Source organism: Rhipicephalus microplus, chromosome X, assembly GCF_043290135.1.
Source record: "Rhipicephalus microplus isolate Deutch F79 chromosome X, USDA_Rmic, whole genome shotgun sequence".
Classification (NCBI taxonomy): domain Eukaryota; kingdom Metazoa; phylum Arthropoda; class Arachnida; order Ixodida; family Ixodidae; genus Rhipicephalus; species Rhipicephalus microplus.
Window position 1 is genome coordinate 288,000,898 of NC_134710.1, and position 24,138 is coordinate 288,025,035.

Genomic DNA, 24,138 nt, shown 5'->3' on the forward strand with positions numbered 1-24,138 from the left:
GATTTGTGTATATACACACACAGCGTTTCTCACGTCTTTACATGATGATCGACTGGGCGAATTACACGGAAGATTCACAGTTTACCGATGAATCCCTCCGGAGCTTCGCCCATTCATCATCATTCACCCCGTGAATATGCCGTAATTTTTATTTCATTTCTCCAACCTTAATCAAACCATATTCGGAAAAACAAAGAAATCAGCTACACAAGCTCTCACAAAACAAAAATGACACCACATGTCCTTTTATAATGTCCGTGCACCACGACACTGCCGCCGGTCGACACTGCTGCACTGTCCAGCTCGACGACTTCACCTCAGTACCGGTCCCGCAACAGCAACGTTGCCGTCGGTGCGATGATTCGTCACTCGCACCGACACGTCTTCTGTTTGCGACCAGCACTCACGAGGGTGCCGGAATGCAGGCAGTTGCGCAGGTCCCAGGCATGTCCATCGCCCGACCTTACGACCGCATACCTGGCCAGCGGCGCTGACGGCGTGCAGAAGACAGTCAGCCGTTGATTATATCACTCCCACTGCATACATTCCAAAACTCTCAACAGAAACAATGGAACAGGGCCTAGGGAAGGGAGCTTCGGGCTTTTCGCCCACGTGGTACGATGGTCAGTACTGCTAGCTAATACATCGGCGGCGGCCAAAACGCCCAGCTCAAAAATAAAGGTCACTTTTCGTAATTCGTGCATAGCAAGATAAAAAGTGAGGGAAGCAGAGTGCAACACCTTGACACCACGATCCACCCAGTTGTGCCACGTGCGACAGGCGGCTGCGCAGAGCCTTAGGCCTAATGAGTCGTTCGACAACAACCGGCATCCACCCAGCACTCAGCCTAGGCGCAGAAAAGGCAACCACAAGGAGACATCCTGTCTAAGGTGGCCCTATCGCTCGCCGCACACAGCAGCTTACCCAGCGATCGGCATCCACCATCCTGAACGGTGTTACGACGTCCTGGCTTCGAGCCGCAATACCAAACAACAACGACGCCTGACTCCCCGAGCCCGAAAGAGATAGAATAAGCTATTTACAGAAAACAAGACCACCCACAAGGCTTCCGTACTCACTCCCTTCGGGCCTGGCCTACAATTCACGTGCTCTAAGCTTTGCTCACCCCAGGATGCAGACTGCATGGCTATCGCACCAACTGAACAACGTTCTTCAAAACCACCAACAACATAGTAAAAAAAACACACTTGTGAGCAGAAAAAAAAACCCGAGTGCCGGCAAGTTCAAACAGGTCACAAATACCGATCTCCTTGCTCTCTACAAAGCACTCCGCCGACGCTAGCAAAGAAGTCCCCCTAGGCCTACTCTACACCGGCTCTAACAAAAGTTTGCACCGAACTGCAAAAACTTTCGTCCGATACTCCAAGAGCCCCCACGTTGGGCAGCCAGTTTGGGGTATCGACATGGCGAGCGCCAGACTTTCGAAGTCAACGGACACAGCAGACGCGGTCGGTCCAAACCAACCAAACAGACACATTTATTTAACTGATTCAAAACAACAATATCGTCAGCCGAATTATCATAACATCAATCATGATCAGCACGCTTAGACATCCTTACACAATATTGTCACGACGTCAAAACAGAGGTCTTGCCGCAGAGATTGAGACACCAGAAGCAGGTCGATCTTTTTAATTAGAACACGCAAGCGAGTTCTTCTTTTTCGTCCATTTCGTAGTCCTTCGTGGCACATGCACAATTGCCATCGTCTTTCTTGAGCAAGCACGTGACATTTGCCTCCCTCCGAAAGAAGCATCGTCCCGATGCGCAACTTAGGTGCTCTACAAGGCGTATGAAGTGGTCGTACGAAAACGGCAACCGGGAGCTAATTAACTCAATAAATACGGTTTCATACGCACGACGTGCACGACTTCGGGCAAATGCTTTTGGCGCTTAGAACTACGATCAGTGTCGGGAACAACTTCGTAGTTCACGTCATTCAAGCGTCGCGTGACGCTGTATGGACCAAAGTACCGTCTTAGCAGTTTCTCAGACAGTCCACGTCGACGTATCGAAATCCAGACCCACACTTTGTCGCCTGGTGTGTAGCTAATAAACTGGTGTCGTGTGGCGTAGCGTTGTGCATCTTGATGCTGCTGATGACAGATGCGCACGCATGCGAGCTGTCTGGCTTCTTCGGCACGCTGAGTGAATTCTTCGGCGTCTACATGGATGTCGTCACACTCATGCGGCAACATGGCGTCCAACGTTGTCGTGACTTCGCGACCATAGATCAGACTGAACGGTGTCATTCCAGTGGTTTCTTGTCGAGTGGTATTATAGGCAAAGGTCACGTACAGCAATATCTGATCCCAGTTTTTATGTTCCGTGTCAACGTACATGCTGATCATGTCTGTGACAGTCCTATTGAGGCGCTCCGTCAGTCCGTTTGTCTGCGGATGGTATGCAGTTGTTCTCCGGTGAGCTGTACCGCTGAGTCTGAGAACCGACTCCAAAAGCTCTGCGGTGAAGGCAGGTCCTCTGTCTGTGATCACTGTTGTCGGAGCGCCATGCCGAAGGACGATGTTCTCGATGAAGAACTGAGCGGCTTCTGCTGCTGTGCCGCGCTGCATAGCTTTAGTCTCTGCATAACGGGACAGGTAACCAGTGACCACAATAATCCATCTGTTTCCTGTTGTGGAAGTTGGAAAGGGACCCAGGAAATCCATTCTAATCTGGGTGAACGGCTTTTCTGGTGCTTCGACAGGATGTAAAAGACTGGCTGGCTTACTGGGAGGCGCTTTGCATCTTTGATAGTCGGTGCAAGTTCGCACGTGATGGTTAACAGCAGCAGGTAACTTTGGCCAGTAGTACTTGCATCGCAGTCGGCACAATGTTCGGGTGTAGCCTAGATGACCAGAAGTTGCTTCATCATGGCACGCTTCCATAATTTCTTTTCGAAGAGAGGCAGGCACGACGAGCAAGTGCGGGTTACCGGTTGGTGAGAAGTTTTTCTTATAGAGAACATCGTTTCGCAAGCAAAAAGATGGCAGTGCTCTAGCAAATAACCGCGGCACGTCTTCACGTCGTCCTTCTAAATATTCAATGAGTGGCAACAACTCAGGGTCACTGCGCTGCTCTCGTGCAATAGTGGCCGTGTTGACAACTCCCAAGAATGCCGCGTCGATGTTTTCGTCATCAGGAGCGACAGTTTCCACTGGGGACCGTGAGAGACAGTTGGCGTCGGTGTGCCTCTTCCCAGATTTATAGACGACGGTCATGTCAAACTCTTGAAGCCTTAGGCTCCAGCGCGCCAAACGACCAGATGGATCTTTAAGGTTGGTGAGCCAGCACAAAGAGTGATGGTGACTAACAACCTTGAAGGAGCGGCCGTACAAATACGGACGAAATTTGATGACTGCCCACACCACGGCGAGACACTCCTTTTCGGTGGTCGAGTAGTTCTCCTCCGTGCGAGAGAGAGTTCTGCTGGCGTAGGCTATTACTCTTTCACAGCCGTCTTGCCACTGCACCAGAACGGCCCCTAGACCTAAATTACTGGCGTCAGTGTGAAGTACTGTAGGGGCGTCCTGGTCGAAGTGCGCCAGGACTGGAGGTGTTTGCAGGCGTTGCCGTAGTTCATTGAATGCCATTTGCTCCTGCTCACCCCAAAAGAAGGGGGCGTCCTCACGTGTGAGTCGTGTCAATGGCGCCGCAATAGACGAAAAGCCCTCGATAAATCGCCGGTAATCGGTGCACAACCCTAAGAAGCGTCTCACAGCCTTTTTGTCACGGGGTGCAGGAAATTGGGCTACGGCGTCTATTTTGGCCGGGTCAGGTCGAACACCTTCGTGACTGACGACGTGGCCTAGGAAGCTGAGTTCGTTGAAACCAAAATGACATTTTTCTGGTTTTAAAGTCAGGCCGGCCGATCGTATGGCTTGGAGTACGGTGAATAGACGTCTGAGATGTTCCTCGAATGATGCTGAGAATACAACAACATCGTCCAGATAGACCAAACATGTTTGCCACTTCAGACCCGATAATACGGTGTCCATGAGACGCTGAAAAGTGGCTGGCGCCGAGCACAACCCAAAAGGAAGCACCTTAAAATTCATAAAGGCCATCAGGCGTCACAAAGGCCGTTTTTTCACGATCTCTCTCGTCGACTTCTATCTGCCAGTAGCCGCTTCGAAGGTCCATTGAAGAGAAATAGTGCGCATGACGCAGCCGATCGAGTGAATCGTCTATGCGAGGCAGTGGATAGACGTCTTTCTTCGTGACTTGGTTCAACTTGCGATAATCAATACAGAAACGCAAGCTGCCATCTTTTTTCTTGACTAAAACCACGGGGGACGCCCAAGGACTTTTCGAAGGTTGTATCACGTCATCCACGAGCATCTTCAGTACTTGCTTCTGAATCTCCTTGTGTTCTTTCGGAGCCACACGGTAGGGGTTCTGCCGAATCGGTCGCGTGTTGTCTTCAGTAATGATGCGGTGCTTGGTCAATGGTGTCCGCTGGACCTTTGACGTACGTGAAAAGCAGTCTTCGAATTGGTGTATAAGTCCAAGCAGGCGCTTTCTATCTGAGGGCGGTAGCGTGGAGCAGATGTCCACCGACAAAGTTGTCGAGGCAGGGACTGTCGCGTCGTCTGGTTGCAAAGCACAGCAATCCCCAGCTTGGTCTATATCGTCGAAGTAGGCAATTGCGGTACCCTTCTGTATTTGACGGCGCTCGTTGCTGAAGTTTGTGAGGAGCACTTCTGCCTGTCCACCAGTAAGCGTTAGGATGCCTCTCGCGATGGAAATGCCTTGTGTGAGCAAAAGAGCGACTATGTGCTCCACTATCACATCTTTATAGGAAGGGCACCCACTGGATACAGACTCAAGGCAGCAGGATCTCTGTGGGAGCGTCACATCGTCGGCTATTCGCAAACGGCTGCGTAGTTCGTCGCTGCTGTCGTCGACACATGGATATGCGCAAAACGTCACCATACGTTGAGGGATGTTAATAACAGCGCCATGATCTCGAAGAAAATTTATGCCCAAAATTAGCTCTTTACAGCAGGCAACAGGACGAAAGTGGCCACGAAGCTAGAATCCCCAATGCAAAGTCAAGTGGTGCATATACCCGTGGGAGTCATCAGCTCACCACCAGCACTCCTTATGTGCGGCCCTGTCCACGGTGTCTTGACCTTTCTAAGGCGGTCGGCGAGTTCTTGTCGCATGATTGAGAAGTCGGCGCCTGTGTCGACCAGTGCTGTAACGTGATGTCTGTCAATGAAAACGCCAAGATCAGCACGTACAACTTCACCGGCATTAGTATTCGTCGTTGTATTCGTCGTGGTTGTCGTCATATCTTTTTGCGATGATACGGGGAACTTTTCGGTGTCTCGACAATTGTCAACCTTGCCCCCGAAGGTCGCAGCAGTTAGTTTCCCCGGTGCGGGCTAGGCGAACGGCCTCTGGTGACGTCCGCGTAGCTCTGAGGGAAGTCACTGTGACGCGCAGGAGATGGAGATCGCCAGCGACGCGGTGTAGTTGCTTGGCCAGTCGACAGTTGATCGGCATCGTGGGCACGACGGTCTTCAGAGCGGTAAGAAGCGGGACGAGGAAAGTTCCCGAACCCAGAATCGCTATGACGACAATAGCGGGCAATGTGACCTGGTTCTCCGCAGCGGAAGCAAATAGGTCGACGGTCGGCCATGCGCCACAAGTCAGTTCGGCGAACTGGTGGTCGTCTCATGGAATCCCGTTGCCACCAAGGTACGGCAGCGGGTGGTGGCTGGACGGGTGTCGCCACAAATGACAGTGGAGGACGACGGACCACATCAGCGTAGGTCGCTGGATGTGGCTCAGGATTTGGCGCGGGTGGTGTAACGGCTTGCCTCAACTCCTGGCGGACGATTTCGGCAACAGATGCGACGGGCGGTTGGGTAGGAGGGACGAAGAGGGCCCGAAGTTCTTCACGCAGTATTTCCCTAATCATTTGTCGCAGGGAACTTTCACATACGGCAGTGTTCTCAGCTGCAGCACTTACTGCCGTGTGGTTCGGCAGGCGGTCAAAGTGTCGGTATCGTTGTCGCAGTGCGCGCTCGATGACAGTCGCCTCTCTTATGAATTCATCTACTGTTGTAGGTGGATTTCGTACGAGGCCCGCAAACACTGGTTCTTTGACACCCTGCATTAGGTGACGCACCTTCTTCGCCTCGGGCATGTCAGGGTCAGCTCGTCGAAACAAACGGATCATACCCTCTGCGTACATGGCAGCTGTTTCGTTGGGTTTTTGTATGCGAGCCTCAATCAGTTGCTGTGCGCGATCCCGTCGGTCCGTGTTCGAAAATGTGGTGAAGAGCTTTTGACGGAAATCTTCCCAAGATTGGAAAGTAGCCTCGTGGTTCTCGTACCACATGCGAGCGCTATCTCCCAGGGCAAAATATGCACGGCCAAGTTTGTGCTGTTTGTTCCAGTGGTTAGATACAGCAACCCGTTTGAACTGTTCGAGCCAGTCCTCGGCATCCTCGTACTCTTCCCCATGGAAAACTTCAGGAACGGGAGGATGTTCAAGAGTCACCTGGGAGGGAAGAGTAGTCTGCGATGCAAGGGTAGCCGTGGATGTGGTAGGAGCTATATCTATATATATTAACGCTGGTTAGAGGCGGAACAGGTGTGGACTCCGGACTTAGGCCTAGTAGGCGCCGACTGAATCGGTGCACCGGAGTCGTGACGAGGGGCTGGGTCTCTGGACTAGGTGAACGAGTCCGAGCAAGAGTGTCCTGCATCCGATTGTAGGCTCCAGCACCTCCACCAGTGTCACGACGTCAAAACAGAGTTCTTGCCGCAGAGATTGAGACACCAGAAGCAGGTCGATCTTTTTAATTAGAACGCGCAAGCGAGTTCTTCTTTTTCGTCCATTTCGTAGTCCTTCGTGGCACATGCACAACTGCCATCGTCTTTCTTGAGCAAGCACGTGACAATATTACCATACACTCCTAAACATGACAAACACAATAACACACCGAAGGCTGCGTCGCCAACACTTGGCTAGCCACGAGGGCCCCCAACGCGCAGCCCGTGGTGCCACGCACCGGGGACCCACGCTAGAGACAACCGTTCACGGCTACCGCCACGCGCCGAAGAGACCTACTTATTTCTTTCTCACCGCTACCAAGGCTTGTCGTCGCCGGCGCTATGCCATGATGATGATTGTGGTGATCGCAGCTCGCCTACACAACACCACTTATTGCTCAATAGCCGTGACCTCGAAATACGGCTTTTGCGCGAGACACGTGTGCCACGCGGTGCAAACAACTTTACGGGAGGGTGTCAGCACCCTCACAAGCCTTGATATAATGAAATATTGGTTATAGCGAATTAAGCTAAAAATATTCTTGCAATAGATATAGTGGTAGGGATATACCCTTACAATAAATTTTTGAATATTGATGTGGTGAAGAAATATGCCGCGAACCGGAAGTACCTTAGCAGATGACGCACCATTTTGCCATTCATTGATTGTTGATGTGGCGATCGTGCCAATATATTGAACCTATGTTTGTGTAAGATGCCACTTTTTTATAATGGGGTCTAAGTGTATACAGTTGCCACACCACGGTGGTCTAGTGGCTAAGGTACTTGGCTGCTGACCCGCAGGTTGCGGGATCGAGTCCTGGCTGCGACAGCTGCATTTTCGATGGAGGCGGAAATGCTGTAGGCCCGTGAGCTCAGATTTGGGTGCACGTTAAAGAACCCAAGTTAGCCGAAACTTCCAGAATTGGGGGCTTGTGCTCTGACAGTTGGAAAAGCTATGCTGTTGACTTGTGGTTGGCCGTCGGCATGCTTGAGCTCAGTGTTCGTTGGCTACTGAACTCAGTGACCACGGTGGCACTTTCAGTTCATCGCGTCTTTCGTGGCCTGCTGCGACTGATCCACAGCCGACGAAAGGCCACACCCTTCGAGAAAGTCAAGACCGAAAATAACATTGTGGGTACAACACTGCAGCATAAGAAACTGTATTGGGAACACCTTTTCTGCCAATAAAACATTGACGGCACAAACTCCAAGAGGATGAACTACTCCCCCACCAACGCTACGAAATCTTGATTCGCCCCAAGAAAACGTATCTTTGCAGCCAATGCGATTTTTGAAAGAAAGACTCATAACTGATATCGTGGCACCAGTGTCCACCAAACCACTTGTACAAAAGCAGTCTATTAACACATGTATCTTGTTCTTAGGCATTATAACTGGCAGAATAATGTGAGGCAAATCCTGTTGTGCGACTTCACCTTCGCCGGTCGTGCCGGCTAGTTTCCCAGGCAGCAGCGGTGATGACAGCCATCGTCCTGGTGAAGGCGAGCGAGAATAGGGGTAAAATTAGATGAGGTCAAATTCATTCTGGCCATACCTAGAGCCCTAAGCGCATCGCCTCTTGTGAGCACAGCTGAGTGCACGGGCAGCCTTCATTTTGCAGAGAATTTGCAGTGGGCACAAGGGCTGGGAAAGCTGAGGTAGCTAATAGATTTCAGCAATTTCAGCATTTGAAGAGCCTTCCGTCGCCTCTGTTTGCTCATCACAGAAAAGCAAGGAGGCTCCTATTTGTAATTTCATGTATAAATGCTGTGTGTCATGTCACACACACATGAAGCGAAGGTCCCTTAAAGGGCCACTCACCAGGCCCCATACCAAATTTTAGTTAGACTGTGGAAGTTGTTGGGTGTCTGATGAGGAACATTTTGCCACAAAATTTATTTTTAATCGGTCCATTCGAAAACTGTTTTTTAGAAGCAGCGCGAAACGAGGATGAGAGGAGGCGAGCTGGGAACCCTTGCCGCTCCTCAGTGTTGCCTTCGCAAGCCAAATCTCTTCCCTACCATCTCTGGCATCCGACCAAGAGGTCACGTAAGCGTGACGTGCCCAAACAAGCGCAATCCCCGTGGACGCGAGCGGCTTTTTTTTTACCAGCGATGTTTTGAGGTTTACTGCCTGTTTCTGCGGGGTGGTTTGGAAACGCTGGTTTTGACGCGGTAGAATAGATGAGCACAATGAGTGCGCGAATGCGTAGGAGCATTTCACGGCTGTCGTTTGCTCGATGCGGTGACCACGGCCGCGGGGACACGAACGCATGCGAAACGCCAGCACATGAGTCCCGCATCTCGTTGCAATTCACTTGCACGAAAAAAAAAAAAGAAAAGAAGAAAGAATGCTCACATTCTCTTATTGCGTCTCATTATTTATTTAGATATTTATTAATCTCTTCAAGCAACAAATACATAAACTATGCATGTTGTGTTAAATAATTTTCGCCATGTCACATGCCACTGTTGCCAACGTCGGAGCATAGTCGTCTACGTAGATGACCAACGTCACTGCATTGCCGTGTACGCAGGGCCATTCATACGCACACGTCATGCCCTCATTCTCTGGGTGCGTGCCCGCAAAAGAAAGGAGGAGCAGCGTTCATCTTGAAATTTGACCTATTTCCGCGGCGCGTAGCAATGCAAATTTTGGTAGACGTGATCATGAATGCCTCATCTACGCATTGCGCTTGCCAGCTCAAAATTGTCAAATCTGGTGAGGGGCCCTTTAACAAGTCAAATGAGCCAACATAATCCACAGTCAAAAGGGGAAGAGAATGGACTTGGGCCACCCTGCAGTTTTTGTAACAGCAGCTGTGCTGTCTTTTTTCATTGAACAAAGTTATCACAATGAAATCGTCATTTTTTAATATTTTTAGATGGCAGTCTGAAATATTTCAGTGGCACTGTTGTGGAATTCACATAAATTTGTTACAGTTGAAACTCGATTCAACGAAACCTAATTTTCTAAGTACCCTGATTGAACAACACAGTTGCCCATGGGCAGTATTGCTTCCAGATTTAACGAAGTAGCCTTTTAACAAAATAACTTGTGGTTCCCCTCAATTTCGCTACATCGAGCTTTAACTGTAGTACAAGTGAGCAACTTGAGCTAGGTAGCAAATATTTTGTCAACTAAACAGCATTTCACCCGGCTTGCATTGTAGCTGAACCAAAAAGAGTTCGAAGACATGGAGGATGAGCGGAGGGTTCAGTTTGAGGGCTTTCGTGCTGGCCTGTACCTTCGTGTGGAGCTGCTGCAGATGCCCTGTGAACTGGTGGAGCACTTTAATGCCTCGTACCCCATGATCCTCGGTGGCCTTAGTGTTGGAGAGGGTCGGACGGGCTACTGTCAGGTATTGCCTTCTTTGCTGTATTGTTCTTCTATTTACCTCTGCCCATTCTCACATTGAACAGAAGTTGATATTTTCTAAACATGTAATCTGTTGACTCATTATAGTATTGTGAACTTTAACAATTACAGTTTAGTACACGTGAAACATGAATAGGGTGAAAGTGCTGTGCCGATTGCGCCATTCTGCGCCAATTTGACCTGCTGCTCCAAGCTGCTCATAATCGACAATTTGCACTTACAATGCCAAATTTAGCTGTCATAGACCAAGCAACGCGGGTTGGATACAAAGGATGCAGCCACAGCCATACCCCGTATAGGTCGGCCATGCAGTATTCAGTTCATGCATGCTGCTCGCACCATGCATGAACTGAAATGAATCTTGTGCCACGTAAGCAGAATTCGCAAATCTTATTAAGAAGACGTTTGTGTGCGTACCTCATGCAGCTGTATTTATTAACAGCGAAGCTTTTAGTCAAACTATAAATACCTGAGTGGAATGGCAGGGGTGGAAGTGCTGCGCCATTGGCGCCATTTTGTGCCAATTTGACGTGCTGCTCCAAGCTGCGCCTAAACGGCAATTAGCATGTGCAATGCCAAATTTAGTCGAGTTTTATCATCGACCAAGCAATACGCGTGTGCTACACGAAGGAGGCAACCGCGTCCATATCAAATTAGTTCGGTCACGTCTATTGGTTCTGTTTCACTAGTCACGCCATATTTCTGTTCATGCATGAATCTTGTTAAGGTGGTGTTCGTGTGCATACCTCATTATGCGACTCCATCTATATTTGAACAGCAAAGCTGTTAGCCGAATCATATAAACTTAAAGTAAATATTAAAAAAACAACTACAAATCAGTATTAGCGGCGAAGCGATGTCTGTAATAGCAAGTCTGTAATGTTGTAATGCTCATGCCGCACGGGCTCCTTTCTATTTTTGCACCCGCAGGTCGCGGGTTCGAATCCCGGCTGCGGCGGCTGCATTTCCAATGGAGGCGGAAATGAAGGAGGCCCGTGTGCTCAGATTTGGGTGCACGTTAAAGAACCCCAGGTGGTCTAAATTTCCGGAGCCCTCCACTACGGCGTCTCTCATAATCATATGGTGGTTTTGGGACGTTAAACCCCACATATCAATCAATCCTTTCTATTTTTGCTACCACACCATTACACGTGTAATGCTGCCTTGCACAAACCGCGCCTGAATGACTGGGAACAATCTAGATAATCTTAGAACCTTCCAATGAGATTACACACACAACGCGTACATTAGGGTTCTAGAACTTACGCGGCCGCTAGCGATAACGCTGGAATCTTTGATGGCGCATGTATAAATGCCGACGCACTTTGCTGCTTGGCAGATTATCGACAGCCGACGTTCTGGTTTGCTGTTATCAGTCTACTGTGCGTATTGCTTGTAGAGTGATGTTTAGTTTTCCGGGCACAGGTTCGCCCAAATGAAAAGCTCACTCGTGAAAACAGCGGCTGCTGCCTTCGTCAACATCACGACCGTGTGACAGTACAAAGGCTGAAAGCTAATTCTTTTGGATCCGACATAGCGACACTCTACAAAACGCTGGCGTAAGAGAATAAGGACGATCGCTCCAGGGAGAAATGCTCTTATCGAACAATCTCTTCCCGTTGAGAGCTCATCACGTAGAAGGGTTTACGAGCCGGAGCGCGCCCCAGCTTATCGCAACTACGCCTTAGAATCAAAGTTCACCGCTGCTGCTCGAGCACCCCCCCTTTCCCCCCGGGTCTTTTTTCATTCTCGTTCAAGACAGGCGGCGTGTTTTATCTGTGCTTGAGCATTCGACGGCAGGTGTAACAAGTGCTGGGATACTATCGCCTGTGCCACCCTCCGAGCGAGGGATGGAGATCGGCTGCCTCGTTTAATCTCTGCTTGAGCAGTGCTCACCACCTCAGCTTGCGCAATCATACGCACCGGTAGAACGTACGATGCGCGGAGAATATTAGCACCTTGTAGTTTACGCGGAACATGGCGGCGATGGCAAAAACTCGTCAAGTGTCTACATACTTCATATCGTAATAAAAAAAAATCACTTCATTTCCTAGCAATAGGGAGTTTTAAAATAGCGCAACGCGAGCCGTTGCGGTGCTGTTGCTGCCACTGCGCACGCGTCGTAAGGCGAGCCGCCGTTCGCGTTCGCGGCCCGCACGCAAAAACTTCGAAATAGCGGGTGGCGTGTGCGGCCCACAAGCGCTGGTTTCGAGGCTACATTGCCCCTGGGATTGTGCGTTGCGGTTTGCAGAAGGGCAAACGCTATTTAAAACTCATATGGCGCCAGCTATGCCCGCAACGCCCGCAGCGCCAGCAAACGTTATTGTAAAGCTCCCTAATGTCGGCTGTAGCACTTCAATGACCGGAACATAAAATCTTTACACTCATTTTTATAGAGCTCTATTGGTTTAGTATAAAAATAGCTTTTATTAGTTCATCTATAGTCTAATTGACTTGCTGTTAATGTTGGGTGCAGTGTTTTATTCACATCTTGAACATTGGCACATTTTAACATCAATTTTTTTCATTCGTGTGAGGTCTGGTAGCTGTCCAGGGTGCCGCTTATGTTTTTTTTTTGAGTTGCTGTGCTTTCAGCTTTGATGTTGTAAGATTTAATATATTTATCAATTTGGGGTAAGTCTGGTCACTTCATCAGCCTTGAATGCTTAGTAAAAACCACTGATATTTTGGTTTTATGAAAAAGGAAGACTTCTAATTAACAGTGATGTGTGACCCGAGAAATCTGCTCCAAAACTAAATTTTGATGCTCCAAAATACATCTTTTGGTGCTCCAGAGCTGCTCCGAAACTCCCCTTTTACTGCTTCGAATCTGCTCCAGAACCATAATATTCCTACTCCCAAAGCTGCTTGAAAAGACCGAAGCATGCTTCCACACCTGAATGGTAAAAACTCGCTGCCCCATCGCTGAGCATAGCACATGCTCTGTGGTGGCGACTGTCAAGCAATGAAAACTAAGGGGAAAAAATCACTTTCACCGCAAGGGTGAAGCAATGAATGCAGTAGCAACAAGTTATAAATTTATACAAGGTAAGGCATGGGAGCCTTATTTTGTACTTTACCTTCTTGAATCCTATATTGCACATGTCTACAAAACGCTGGTGTGGGAGAATACGACCGCTCCAGGGAGAAATGCTTTTTTCGCACAATATTCGTGTTGAGAGCGCAGTACGCAGAAGGGTATACGAGCCCTGCACTGATGCTTGCCAATATTCGGCGCGAGACCCACCACTGGAGGCGCGAGCGCTGCAATCGCTGCGACATGCCAGGTTGGATCACGTGATCTCGCCTCGCTCTGGCCAAGGAAAGCTGGCGGTTGAATGCGTTGTTTTTATCGTGGCTTCGCAGTGTTTTCATTCTTTCAATAGCGTTGTATTGCTCTGACTTCATCTGTGTGAACTTCTGCAGACTACACGATGCGGATAGTTGCAGTAAAAGTTACAGGTGGCGTGCCACAGTGCGCTACGTACACGATGCCACTGGCAGTGCCACTGTAACCTCTCTTTTTCTTTGTTGTGGTTGTCATTTCGAGCCCATGGAGTTAAGGTGACGACAGACCATGAATGTTCACATGAAAGCAGAACGTTTCAGTTTTCACACGGGAGCCTCGTTCACAACGAAAAATTAATGTACAAGCAGTCTGATTATGTGTATATTAAAATAGGACTCTGAGTTGTCAGTGAGTCAATATATAGCCCGGAAGTCCAGTTACTTTCCCTTGATTTTCTTAATTTTTTTCATATTCTGGTTTATTTGATGGCCAGTTGCTTCTGCATGCTTGGACAGCGAGTTTGACGAAACCTTCTTTCTTACATCATGCATGTACGCTCCAGTCTATGCTAAAACTTACTTCTCTCGCCGAAGTAACTTTTACCGCAGTTTGTGCCACCACCATTCTCCTCCCCGGGTATTCGTCCCCGTATGTGTACTCAACCATGCGGGTTTCCATTCACCAGTGGCGTAGCCAGAGTGTGGCACACCAAGCCCGTGCACCCCCCCCCCTCCCAAATTTTCTCATGGTATCATCATCATCAGCAGCAGCAGCAGCAGCAGCAGCAGCAGCAGCAGCGGCGGCGGCGGCGGCGGCGGCGGCGGCGGCGGCGGCGGGCGGCGGCGGCGGCGGCGGCGGCGGGCGGCGGCGGGCGGCGGCGGGCGGCGGCGGGCGGCGGCGGCGGGCGGCGGCGGGCGGCGGCGGCGGGCGGCGGCGGCGGGCGGCGGCGGGCGGCGGCGGGCGGCGGCGGGCGGCGGCGGGCGGCGGCGGGCGGCGGCGGGCGGCGGCGGCGGCGGCGGCAGCAGCAGCAGCAGCAGCAGCCTGACTATGTCCACTGCAGGACAAAGGCCTCTCCCATGTTCCGCCAGTTAACCCGGTCCTGTGCTTGCTGCTGCCAATTTATTCCGGCAAACTTCTTAATTTCATCTCCCCATCTAACCTTGTCTCCCCCTAACCCGCTTGCCTTCTCTGGGAATCCAGTTAGTTACCCTTAATGACCAGAGGTTATCCTGTCTACGCGCTACATGCCCGGCTCATGTCCATTTCCTCTTCTTGATTTCAACTATGATATCTTTAACCCCCATTTGTTGTGTACTCAGATTTGGGTGCACGTTAAAGAACCCCAGGTGGTCAAAATTTCCGGAGCCCTCCACTACGGCGTCTCTCATAATCAAATGGTGGTTTTGGGACGTTAAACCCCACAAATCAATCAAACCCCCATTTGTTCTCTAATCCACTCTGCTCTCTTCTTGTCTCTTAAGGTTACACCTATCATTTTTCTTTCCATTGCTCGCTGCATCGTCCTCAATTTAAGCTGAACCCTCTTTGTAAGTCTCCAGGTTTCTGCTCTGTAGCTAAGTACTGGCAAGATAAAGCTGTTATAGACCTTCCTCTTGAGGGATAGTGGCAATCTACCTGTCATAATTTGAGAGTGCTTGCCAAATGTGCTCCACCCCATTCTTATTCTTCTAGTTACTTCAATCTCGTGGTTCGGCTCCGCGGTTATTACTTGCCCTAAGTAGACATAGTATTTTACAAATTGAAGTGCACTATTACCTATCTTGAAGCGCTGCTCTTTTCCGAGGTTGTTGTACATTACTTTCGTTTTCTGCAGATTAATTTTAGGACCCACCTTTCTGCTCTCCTTGTCTAACTCCGTAATCATGAGTTGCAATTCGTCCCCTGAGTTACTCAGCAATGCAGTGTCATCAGCGAAGCGCAGGTTACTAAGGTACTCTCCTATAACTCTTATCCCTAGCTGTTCCCATTCTAGGCTTCTGAAAACCTCCTGTAAGCACGCGGTAAATAGCGTTGGGGAGATTGTGTCCCCCTGCCTTACACCCTTCTTGATTGGTATTCTGTTGCTTTCTTTATGAAGAACTATGGAAGCGGTTGATCCCCTGTACATTTCTTCCAGGATGTTTTTATATGCTTCGTCGACGCCCTGATTCCGCAGTGTCTGCATGACTGCTGATATTTCTACTGAATCAAACGCCTTCTCGTAATCTATGAAAGCTATGTATAGTTGTTGGTTATACTTTAAGCATTTCTCTATTACCTGATTGATAGTATGAATGTGGTCAATTGTTGAGTAGCCTGTTCGAAATCCTGCTTGTTCCTTTGGTTGATTGAATTCTAATGTTTTCTTTACTCTGTTAGCAATTACCTTTGTAAATAGCTTGTATAATACAGAGAGCAAGCTAGCAATTACCTTTGTAAATAGCTTGTATACTACAGAGAGCAAGCTGATCGGTCTGTAATTCTTCAAGTCCTTGTCGTCTCCTTTCTTATGTAATAAGATGATGTTAGCGTTCTTCCAAGACTCTGGTACTCTTCCCGTCAGGAGACACCTCGTGAACAGGGTGGCTAGTTTTTCTAACACAATCTGTCCTCCATCTTTCAGCAGATCTGATGTTACCTGATTCTCACCAGCAGCTTTGCCTCTTTGCATGCTCTCTAAAGCTTTTCTGACTTCTTGTATCATTACTGATGGGGTGTCATCTGGGTTACTGCTAGTTCTTATAGTATTAAGGTCGTGGTTGTCTCCGCTACTGTACAGATCTCTGTAAAACTCCTCCGCTATTTCAACTATCCTATCCATATTGGTAGTTATTTTGCCTTCTTTGTCCCTTAGTGCATACATCCGACTTTTGCCTATCCCAAGTTTCCTCTTCACTGCTTTGACGCTTCCTCCGTTTTTCAGAGCGTGTTCAATTCTCTCCATGTTATACCTTCTTGCATCACATACCTTACGCCTATTAATCAACTTCGAAAGCTCTGCCAGTTCTATTTTGTCTGTTGTACTTGAGACTTTCATGATTTTACGCTTCTTAATGAGATTCTTCGTTTCCTGGGAAAGCTTGCCAGTGTTCTGTCTAACTACCCTGCCTCCAACTTCCACTGCACACTCTGTAATGATACTCATCAGATTACCATTCATTGTATCTACGGTAAGGTTGGTTTCCTCACTAAGAGCCGAGTACTTGTTCTGAAGCGAGACTCTGAATTCTTGTACTTTCCCTCTCAGTGCTAGCTCATTGATTGGCTTCTTGCGTATTAGTTTCTGTCGTTCCTTCTTCAAGTCTAGGCGAATTCGAGACCGTACCATTCTATGGTCACTGCATCGTACCTTGCCAACCACTTCCACATCCTGCATGATGCCTCATGGTATATCGCGCGCAAAATAACGGCTGTTCTCACCTGTCTGCCTGCCCCCAGTTCTAGTCAAGGTGATGCTCCTCCGAAAAAAATTTCTGCCAACGCCCCTGCCATCTGCAACTTCAGCTCACATGGTTCCTTGCTTATAGATAACGTCTGTAGAATGGGCTCATAGCCACTGTCACTTCCTCTTAATGTTGTTTTGATCTACAGGCGAAAATGTGGTTAACTTCGAAAACTGATTCGTCTTCTAAAATCTGCCGTTGAATATCACACAGCTTGTGAATGACATTGCAAAAAAAAAAGAAAAACCCTGGACCCAGGCAATTTTATTGAAACATCAAATTGCCGTTCAGATCACTGTACGCAAGATCTCGCAGAATGCTCAAGGGCGTAAAATGATACGGCTGGCTAACCGCATTTTTTTAATCGCTATTTACTCTTTGTAGAAGCTCTGGATCTGAACCAATCATTCATAATTTTCACCCATGTGTGGCTTGATGGTGATCGAATGTGCAGTGTGTGACCATGCACCATAGAAATTGTGTGCAAAAAATATAGGAGCGTGTCACAGAGAAAAGTAACAACTCTGAATGAGGCACATGCGTGCTTGATTCTCACGTTTGCCCGCAATCATAACAGAAAGGTTGCGGATGTAAGAATGCTGTGTTGCTTCCCACAAAGCAGGGAATCCGCCTGCGCTGTGCTTCATAGGATTATGTGTGCTAAACAAAAATGTAATTTGCGCATGCTTTTCATGTCAGCCGCGGCCCGTCTTTAGATGCAAACCTACAATGAATGAAGTAGCGTGGTTGCGCGCATTTCTTGCGCGAAGATAAGTTTTTTTATCATTAATACCTATTTGATGCTTCAATTTGACACGGAATGAGTCTTAACCTTTTACAGAGGCGGCGTATTTGGCCGCCGTAGTTGTTTTATTTAGGTGGCCATAGCAGACGCCGCCGGCAGTCAGGCATTGTGAGAAGCGTAACACTTTTCCGGGGCAGTTATTTACCACTTCAGTCAGGAAAGAAGCCGCAGCAGTATTTTACTGATTTCATTGAGTGAAGCACAAGGATAATGAGAAAAAAAAAAAGGACGCGAAAGTGGTTGCAGGATTCACGCTAGAAGGTGGCGGAGCAATTAAACCACGCACGTCACAGTGATGCCTCCGCATGGTGGCTCCACGATATGTCCTCGCGCTCTAGTGTGCGTGCCAGCGATCGCCGGCGCCCTAGAATAAAAATTCCCAGCAGCTGCTTGAGTGAACCACACCCTACCTCGCATTTTTTCATGCTCATTCAAGAAGGTTGGAGCGTTTTCTCTCAGCGATTTCGACTGCAGGTCTAACCCATGGCGGGATGATATCGCATGTAAAGCCCCTATACTTCGTAAAAGTACCGCCATCTGCTCTGCCCCTCGCCTCCTCCTCTCCGGTGCATGGCTTTTTTTCTTTCGCTTGTGACAGTGGCACCCCCTGTAACGGGCCACGAGCTTGCAGTTTGCTCTCGAGCCGGTGACGCCACAGAACACCTATATACTGGTGGCACACCGCCGCTGCTGCATTAGTTACAGCCGCTCCTGTACAGCCGTGGCGTCGTGTGCCGTGCATCGCATACGGCTTTATGTAATGATTCTTCTGCGTTGATTTCCTCGGCAAGATTGGGTGCGTTAACCATCAATATTACGGCAGAAGAGCTGCTGCAAGTCATGCACACAGCGAATTGCATGTCGTTTAAATATCTTTTCGCAGCGTAGTGTTTCCTTGCGTATCTGACGCTGATATACATAACTGGGTTTGTTGAGAGCAGGTTGAAATTAAATTAAGTAAAATCAGCACACTAATTATTGAACTGGTAAGAAATATTTAAATCGCAGCTGCGGTATCTTAAGCCACGCCGTTTGGGAAGGAATAGTTGCCGTGTGTACAAACTATCTCGATATTTTATAATCGCAGCAATGTCAGCAATGTCCATTAAAATGCTCGCTCAGAACTTTGTTACGTTTCACATGCTACCTCTCCTCTGCCTGTCCAATGACTGGTGCACGCAGTATGCCGTTCTTAGATGTTTGTCCTCTGCGGCACAGTTTGCAACCATTGTCTTGAGGTTTTACATGTCTCCGTAGGCGTTGCAGATAATGTAGGCGGTAAAGGTTGTTCTTGCACATGGAAGCTATTTCGAATTGCTGGACGACCAAGATGGTGCTGCGATGTAGAGGCCGAAAAACACAGTCGTGTTATCACTGTCGAAATTACCACTCGCTCATTTCTAGCGATGTATTCTCTGAACTCAACGCACAGTATCACATCAAAGCAATGAAAAAGTTCGGCACGTCGTCATGTGTATTGCAACAATACATTTTTTTTTTGCAAGTGCCAGCGGTTCATTTCATAAGGAGCACACGCCACGTGCACGCTGTTGCAGACATGGGCTGCACTTGAGAACAGCCGCGATAATCATGAAATTCGAAACATTAGCTACTTTTGAGAGAAATACTCTGCAACGTTCTGCACTTTGCATGCGACAAACAAGCAACACAGTGGTGCTTTGGCACATCCAAAATGGCGGCGAAAACCGGTTCTTTGCCACGTCCACCCCAAGAGACTCCGGCAGGGAAAGGAGGAAGCGGCGCAGATCAAAGGAATGCTGTACTTTTCCGAAGGTATAGGGGCTTTAATTAGGGGCTTTAATTGCATGCGCCCTCTGAGTGAGAGATGGGCCAGCTTGTTTGATCTTTGTTTGAGCAGCACTCATCGGTGCCGCTCGTGTGCCATATTTACTCGCGTAATGAGCGCACTTTTTTCCTAGAAAAATCTGAGCAAAGTTGGGGGGTGCGTTTATTATGCAGGGTAAATTTTAATAAAACTTTTTTGAGAGGAGCAAAAAAATGCGGTAATACAAAAAAAAGGTTAGGTCACTTAGCCTTTCGCAATTGACATACGTGTACACTATTTGGAAACAGCTTTTTTGTTGCACTTTACTCATCTTTGGTGGTTGATGGTGCTATCTTCTGGAAGCTGTCTCCGCGCCGCCCGTGCACGCTATAAAAGCGTTTTGCAGCTGTATTTTCTCACAATCTTTTTTTGCGAGAGTGGCGCCCTAAAGCGTGCACTACGACGAACTTTGCCAACTTCGTGGCAACCTCGCACGAGGACCGTGAGAATGCCGTTAACATTGTAGCAAGTGACCAACATAGCAGCAAGCTACCCCCGAAGCGTCAGAACAAGCCATCGATAACAAGATTAACGACAAAATACGGTTGCTTCCTGGCTTTTACATGAAAAGTTCCTGTACGGGCGGGTAACAAGCGAAGCGAGAATCGGGGGTTCTACCATGTTTTGGAAATCGTCACGATCTTTTCTGGACCACTAGCGATTTTTTCTGGTTTTCCAGAAACCTGCAATGCGATTGCGACAAATGACCCTTCGTGACAGCAAGTCCTGTCATCATCGCTCGAAGATCATGTGCACGTGGTTGGGCTTTTAAATTTGGTATTCACAGGAAGCAACTGTTAGTTGGCACGGGCAGTTTCGTGACCTTCGCTTGCTGTGTGCTTATCACCTTCGATGTCTCTACACTCGCACCGTTCGCGAACCCCGCTATGGCGCACCGATAGAAAGAAAAACAATACGGCACGTGGCAACGGGCGAAGGAGGGGAGGGAGCGAGCTGAGGTGGCCGAGGGGGGTTTGCATAATAATAATAATAAAAAAAAAAAACGAAAGAGATGCAACGAGTGAGGAAGCGCCAGCTATCAGTTCGCAGGACTGCAGCAGATGAATGTAGGGGGTGTGCTTATTACGTGGGGAAAAAATAGATATTTTGATGACTAAAGTTGGGGTGCATTTATTATGCGAGTGTGCTCCTTACGTGAGTAAGTACGTTATTTTTATTTGCGGGTAGAACAAACATACGAGGTGCAAAAGATGTGCAGAAATTCGCACATGCGCAGCCTTTTGGGAAACGTAAACTACTCACCGAATAGGCGTTTTTTGCCTCTGTCTGTTTTTTGCCCCCATATCCTTACATTTTTCCATCATCATTTTTGTTTTTTTTCCTGTTTTTTTACTCAACCGCAAAGGTTGCCGAAAAGTGCCTGTTTTCTTATTGATGATTGATATCTGGGGTTTAACGTCCCAAAACCACTATATAATTATGAGAGACGCCATAGTGGAGGGCTCCGGAAATTTCGACCACCTGGGGTTCTTTAACGTGCACCCAAATTTGAGCACACAGGCCTACAACATTTTCGCCTCCACCGGAAATGCAGCCGCCGCAGCCGGGATTCGATCCTGCGACCTGCGGGTCAGCAACCGAGTACCTTAGCCACTGGACCACCGCGGCAGCGCCCTGTTTTCTTAGGCGTCGAGGCTACGAGTGGAGAAGGTCGAGCTGGGGGAAGGCGAGTGGTCGGCAGGACTGTACTATGATCCCTTGCCCAACGAAATGACTCATAAGCAAGTGACAAGCGTCGCACGCAGAGCCATGTTATCGCATATGCCCTTTGTGCGGCAGTGACCGCCGGGCCGTTTCATCTCTGCTTCAGCCGCGTTCGTCCCTAGCGCTAGGGCGCTTTTACCCGCATGTAAAACAGACGATGTTATCGGTTTGGACTCTGTACAGATCAGCGGCGACCGCAAAATTCTGCTGACACTGTTCATATAATTGTTGTCGCAATACCCCCCCCCCCCACCAATGGTCGACATATTGTATACCCTCCTTCCGCGGGCGAAACATATTTTATGTGCCCCTTCCCCTGTTGAGTAGATCTCACGGATTGTGTTTCTCCAAGCTTGGCAGCTATGACCACGTCATTCGTGGCTACTCACAATATCCGCTTTGAGGACACTCCAGCTGCCGAGTCAAAATAAGCTGAAGTGTTTATTTAGCCTTAATCTTTCCAGTAGGATTGCCGAAGCTCGAGTGACAGACTCGCGTGCCGAAGCCATAAAGATAAAAGGACCCTGATGGGCTGTATACGTGGCGCCTTTTAGCACTGCTAAGATGAACCATGGAGGTCACAGAATTCTTATTGCAGAAACATTGTGCACTCTACTTCTTATGTACCGTATTTACTCGCATAATCCTCGCACTTTTTTTTACCAGAAAACCGATGCAAAGTTGGGGGGTGCGAGAATTACGCGGGGAAAACTTTCCACGAAAATGCAGAAAGTGAAAAAGAAAACAAAGTGGCCGCAAATCGGGATTCTCACATTAGCAACTTACAGCAAGCTTTAAGAAGTACTAATTAGAACTTGCCTCAACAATAAAAGCAGAGGTTCAACACAAGGCAAGATTTATTTGAGACACAAAAAGTGGAAGCAAATAGTCGAGAATCAGAATACCATACGCGAAGCTTGTTGGCGTTACGGGCGTAGCGGCAGCGGTCGGCGCTCAACAGGAGCCCTCAAAAGGTAAGTGTAGGACGTCAGTATTGGGCTGATGGCTATTTGACAGAATCGTCCGCAGTTTCGTTTTGAAGAAATAAAGTTTACCATCAATCCCAGATTCAGGGACACGGCAGGCCTAACGCGTCTTGGTGGCTTTCAGCTGCCGTCACCAGTAGCTAACACAAAACTCGTAGGCTTCGAAGGGCCTACCGGCGGCCCTGTTGCCATTGTTTAGCACATGATCTATCACTTGCAACTTGAAGCAGCCGTGTGGCTTCAGTATCGCCCCATAACGTGCCAAGATTACCGACACAACATACAAAACACGCCGCAACGTGCACTGGCCACTTCGGCTTGGCTTGGATGGAATCTCCGTGCAATAGTACACTTGATGCTTAAGAGATGGCGTGCGCTATCATCATGAGTGGTTGGAACGAGCAGACGACATTATTGCAGCAGTTTTCGGGGATGCGATAATTACTCGAGGAATAAAAAAAAATCGTATTTTTCTTGGCCGATGTGGGGGGTGCGAGAATTATGCGAGTGCGAGGATTACGCGAGTAAATACGGTAAATGCCTTGCAGGTGACATAAGTATGAATGAGTTGCCTTTTTAATTACTTTTATCCTCAAAAACACTAGGCAAAACAAACATGTCCATGGCTGTGGTTGCACGAATGGTCACAAGATGTCAACACCATCATCTGGTAACCCGCTGTTTTTACGTTCCTTAGCGTACATTCAGATGCTTAAATGCTAAAAAACACCTTTTATAATTTTGCCGCAGTGGTGATTCAACCTGATCTAAATAAATATAGTTTAAATGCAGTTATCTCCATTTAGTGATTTGTGCAAATAGCACGGTTAGCAATGTCAATGTAAAAACTTGGCAAGAGTGTCTATATAGTTGGTATCACAAAAAAAATATTTTTCCCAAGTTCTTTTTATTGTAATGTGTATTCTGAGTTGTTTTAAATTCTGTTCTCCCTCCAAATTGCTGCAGTTTTTTATTCCAGGCTTCTAGGATGACATTTTAAGTGCCGCTAACTCCTCCAAATCAAAGTTGAAATTTTTCTTCTCTAAAGCTGCTGCCAAGTCAAATTCAGCTGTCCCACCTCTGTAGTGTTTTTTTTTTCCTCTGTCCAGGTTCGCATGAAGAAGCATCGTTGGTACAAGCGGATCCTCAAGAGCAGCGACCCACTCATTCTCTCACTTGGGTGGCGACGTTTCCAGACCATGCCAGTATTTTCTACACAGGATCACAATGGTCGCAACCGCTTTTTAAAGTATACGCCCAAGCATCTTCATTGCAACGCTACCTTTTGGGGTGAGTGGTCATGCTTCTAATTGACTTTCCAATTATTCTGGACTGCACACTGTTAAACGAGTAATTTTAATGCTTTCCTGACAAGCAAAATTATATGCACAACGCAACATGTGTCGTAACTAGAGCTGTGCACATGGCAAAATTTTGGATGCAAAGCGAATTCGAATATTGAAGTGAGTGGGAATCGAATTGAATATTTTTTAAATATTTGTAAAAGTTTTTTAGAATACTTCAAAGCGAAATTAGAAAAAAAAGTAGGGAAGGGTTTCTAAGCATATTCTGTTGAGATAGCAATGTGAAAGTGTGTCTTTTCGCTAGGTTGATGCAGAACTGGCGTGGTGGTGTTATCAAGAATGAGGCTGGACAAATTGTATTTATTTATAGGATTTGGTGCAACCAAAGTGTTGCCAACAAGACTTTACAGGTGAAGGCACATATGCTATTTTCTTCAATGGAAATCCAACTGATGTGGCGGACAAGGGTGTGCTCTCGGATATAATGAAGTATGGTGTTCGAAATCTGCCTCGTGGAAGAAAATATATAAGGACATCTGCAATTTTCGA

The 24,138-nt window shown here is 48.0% G+C and overlaps 1 protein-coding gene across 3 annotated transcripts in view; it reads left to right on the forward strand.

The window, feature by feature from the left end:
* Positions 1-24,138, forward strand: part of LOC119161430 (ribosome biogenesis protein BMS1 homolog) — a 166,620-nt gene that overhangs the window by 92,429 nt on the left and 50,053 nt on the right. For 2 of the 3 annotated variants that reach the window (XM_075879293.1, XM_075879294.1), the window contains exons 15-16: positions 9,986-10,174; positions 23,395-23,575. In XM_075879293.1, the coding sequence (XP_075735408.1) occupies positions 9,986-10,174; positions 23,395-23,575 (370 nt within the window). The remainder of the gene's footprint in view (positions 1-9,985; positions 10,175-23,394; positions 23,576-24,138) is intronic. The other variant, XM_075879295.1, reaches the window with a different exon arrangement.